This window comes from Athene cunicularia (genome assembly GCF_003259725.1).
Source record: "Athene cunicularia isolate RWA chromosome 18 unlocalized genomic scaffold, athCun1 chr18_part1, whole genome shotgun sequence".
NCBI classification, from domain to species: domain Eukaryota; kingdom Metazoa; phylum Chordata; class Aves; order Strigiformes; family Strigidae; genus Athene; species Athene cunicularia.
The window spans coordinates 13,164,335-13,166,387 of NW_020799123.1; the positions used below are offsets into that span (position 1 = coordinate 13,164,335).

The 2,053-nt window shown below is 67.9% G+C and overlaps 1 protein-coding gene across 1 annotated transcript in view; it reads left to right on the plus strand.

The window, feature by feature from the left end:
• LOC113486976 (dynein heavy chain 17, axonemal-like) overlaps positions 1 to 2,048 on the plus strand; it is a gene marked incomplete at its 3' end in the record, with an annotated part of 4,359 nt that extends 2,311 nt beyond the window's left edge. The window contains exons 4-10 of the mRNA XM_026861320.1: positions 76 to 219; positions 450 to 629; positions 729 to 983; positions 1,080 to 1,249; positions 1,487 to 1,709; positions 1,787 to 1,903; positions 2,004 to 2,048. Of these exons, the coding sequence (XP_026717121.1) occupies positions 76 to 219; positions 450 to 629; positions 729 to 983; positions 1,080 to 1,249; positions 1,487 to 1,709; positions 1,787 to 1,903; positions 2,004 to 2,048 (1,134 nt within the window). The remainder of the gene's footprint in view (positions 1 to 75; positions 220 to 449; positions 630 to 728; positions 984 to 1,079; positions 1,250 to 1,486; positions 1,710 to 1,786; positions 1,904 to 2,003) is intronic.
• Between the last annotated feature and the right edge of the window lie 5 nt (positions 2,049 to 2,053).

The window sequence follows — 2,053 nt, forward strand, 5'->3', positions numbered from 1 at the left end:
GCTCTGGGAACCTGCTGCCCCCAGGGGCTGGTGTCTTTGCTGGGGATTTACCGAGTGGTTTTTTCTTGCTTGCAGGAGAACGCAAATCTCTTCAAGGCCGACAAGTCATCGCGGATGTGGCTGGGCTACGTGCGGTCTATAGACAGAATCGTGCTGAACAGACTCTTCAGGCTTGTCCACAGATCTCTGCAGCTGCTGCTCACCAACATGGCCCCTGACGTAGGTCCTGGTTCGCCCCGTGGCACCGTGTCCCTGCGCTGCCCGTGCTCGGGACGCCCCGTCACTCGCCATTAATGCTTCAGGCGTTTGTTTAGTGACCAAACGTGCCCGTCCCGGTGCTCCCCGGGGCACCCGGCAGCCAGCACCGGAGGTGCCGGTGTCCCCCCTTGTCCCCACCATGGGGCTGGGGGCCGGGGGACGTGACCTCGCGGGGCTCTGACCTGTTCCAGGCCGACGTGGCGCCGTTGTTCGAGGTGCGCCTGGAGCTGTGCGAGGGCAGAGTGCGGTACCGTCCCCCGCTGGAGGCGGGAGCCGACAGTCTGGTGGGGCTGGTGGAGGAGCTGCTCCAGGACATCTACGCGCCCGCCGCCTGCCTGCCTCGGCTGCTGGAGGGCAAACTGAGCTACAAGGTCAGTCCGCGGTGGGAGGCACCTCCCGCCTCAGCTGGAGGGGGGCGAGGAGGCACGGCCCCCCCAGCCGGTCCCCGAGAGCTCTGCCCGTCCCCTCAGACCAGGCTGGAGGAGCAGGCGGATCTGGGCAGGATGCAGGAGGAGGTGATGGCGCTGGTGGTCAGCGCCGCGGCGGAGGGCGAGGAGTACAGCGCCGGCTTCGAGGAGCAAAACCACCTGTGGCTGGAGGACCCCGGGGAGTTCCTGCAGCACTTCCTCGCCTCGGGCAGTGCCCCCGGCCCCGAGGAGCTGGAGCTGCAGCTGGAGGAGCCCCCGGCTCACGGGACCCCCTCGCTCCAGCTCTTTCAGCAGGAGGTATGGGGCTGGTGCCCGGGGAGGTGCTGGGTGCCCGGGAGGTGCTGGGTGCCCGGGAAGTGCTGGCCACGGGCTGTGACCAGCTCTTGTCCCCAGATCAGCGCGTGCGAGGAGCTGTGCGAGGAGGTGTCAGGGTTTGAGAACACCAAGGTGTTTGGGGGGTGGCTGCAGTGCGACTGCCGCCCCTTCAAGCAGGCGCTGCTGGGTGCCATCAGGCACCGGGGTCTGGTGCTCCGGCAGCACCTCGCCAGCCACGTCATCACCAGGTAGGGACCCGGCGAGCCCCGGTGCGGGACCGGGCGCTCCCGGTGACCAGAGCCCGGCGGGGCTGTGCCGGGGCAGGGCTGGTCCCCACGGGACGGAGCCGTGGGCAGAGGTGCCAGGCACCCCCTTGGGGGTGAGGCCCTGGGGGGCCACGTCCTGCAGAGCGAGCCCTGAGCAAGCACGGGGGTGGCTGTGAGCCCATCAGGGACACCCAGTGAGCGCCGGCATCTTCCTCCCAGTCTCCAGGAGCTGGAGGGTTTCATCCAAAATACAAACACCAGCTTGAACAAACCTCTGGAGGAGGGAGACTACGAGGGGCTGGTGGAGGTGATGGGGGTTCTGATGCGGGTCAAGGAGAGGCAGGCAACGACCGACAGCATGTTTGAGCCCCTGAAGGAGACGGTTGCTCTGCTCAGCACTTACGGAGAGGAGATGCCCGAGGAGATTCACCTCCAGCTCCACGTGAGCTGCTGGGGGTTGGGGGTCGGGCAGGGGCTCCCCGGGGCCAGTCCGCTGAGGCCGCGCGGCGCTCGCTGCAGGACCTCCCCGAGCACTGGGACAGCACCAAGAAGCTCTGCCTGCACGTCAAGCAGAGAGCGGCACCCCTGCAAGCCAACGAGGTCAACAGCATCCGCAAGAAGTGCCAGCAGTTCGAGGTGCCTGCCCGGGGGCCTGGGGGCAGGCGAGCAGCTTCTCGGCGGCCTCGGGCAGAGCTCGCTGCTGCCCTGCCCGCCCTGAGCCCCGTCCCCCGCGCAGGTCCGGCAGCACGCCTTCCGGGAGCGCTTCCAGCAAAAAGCCCCGTTTTC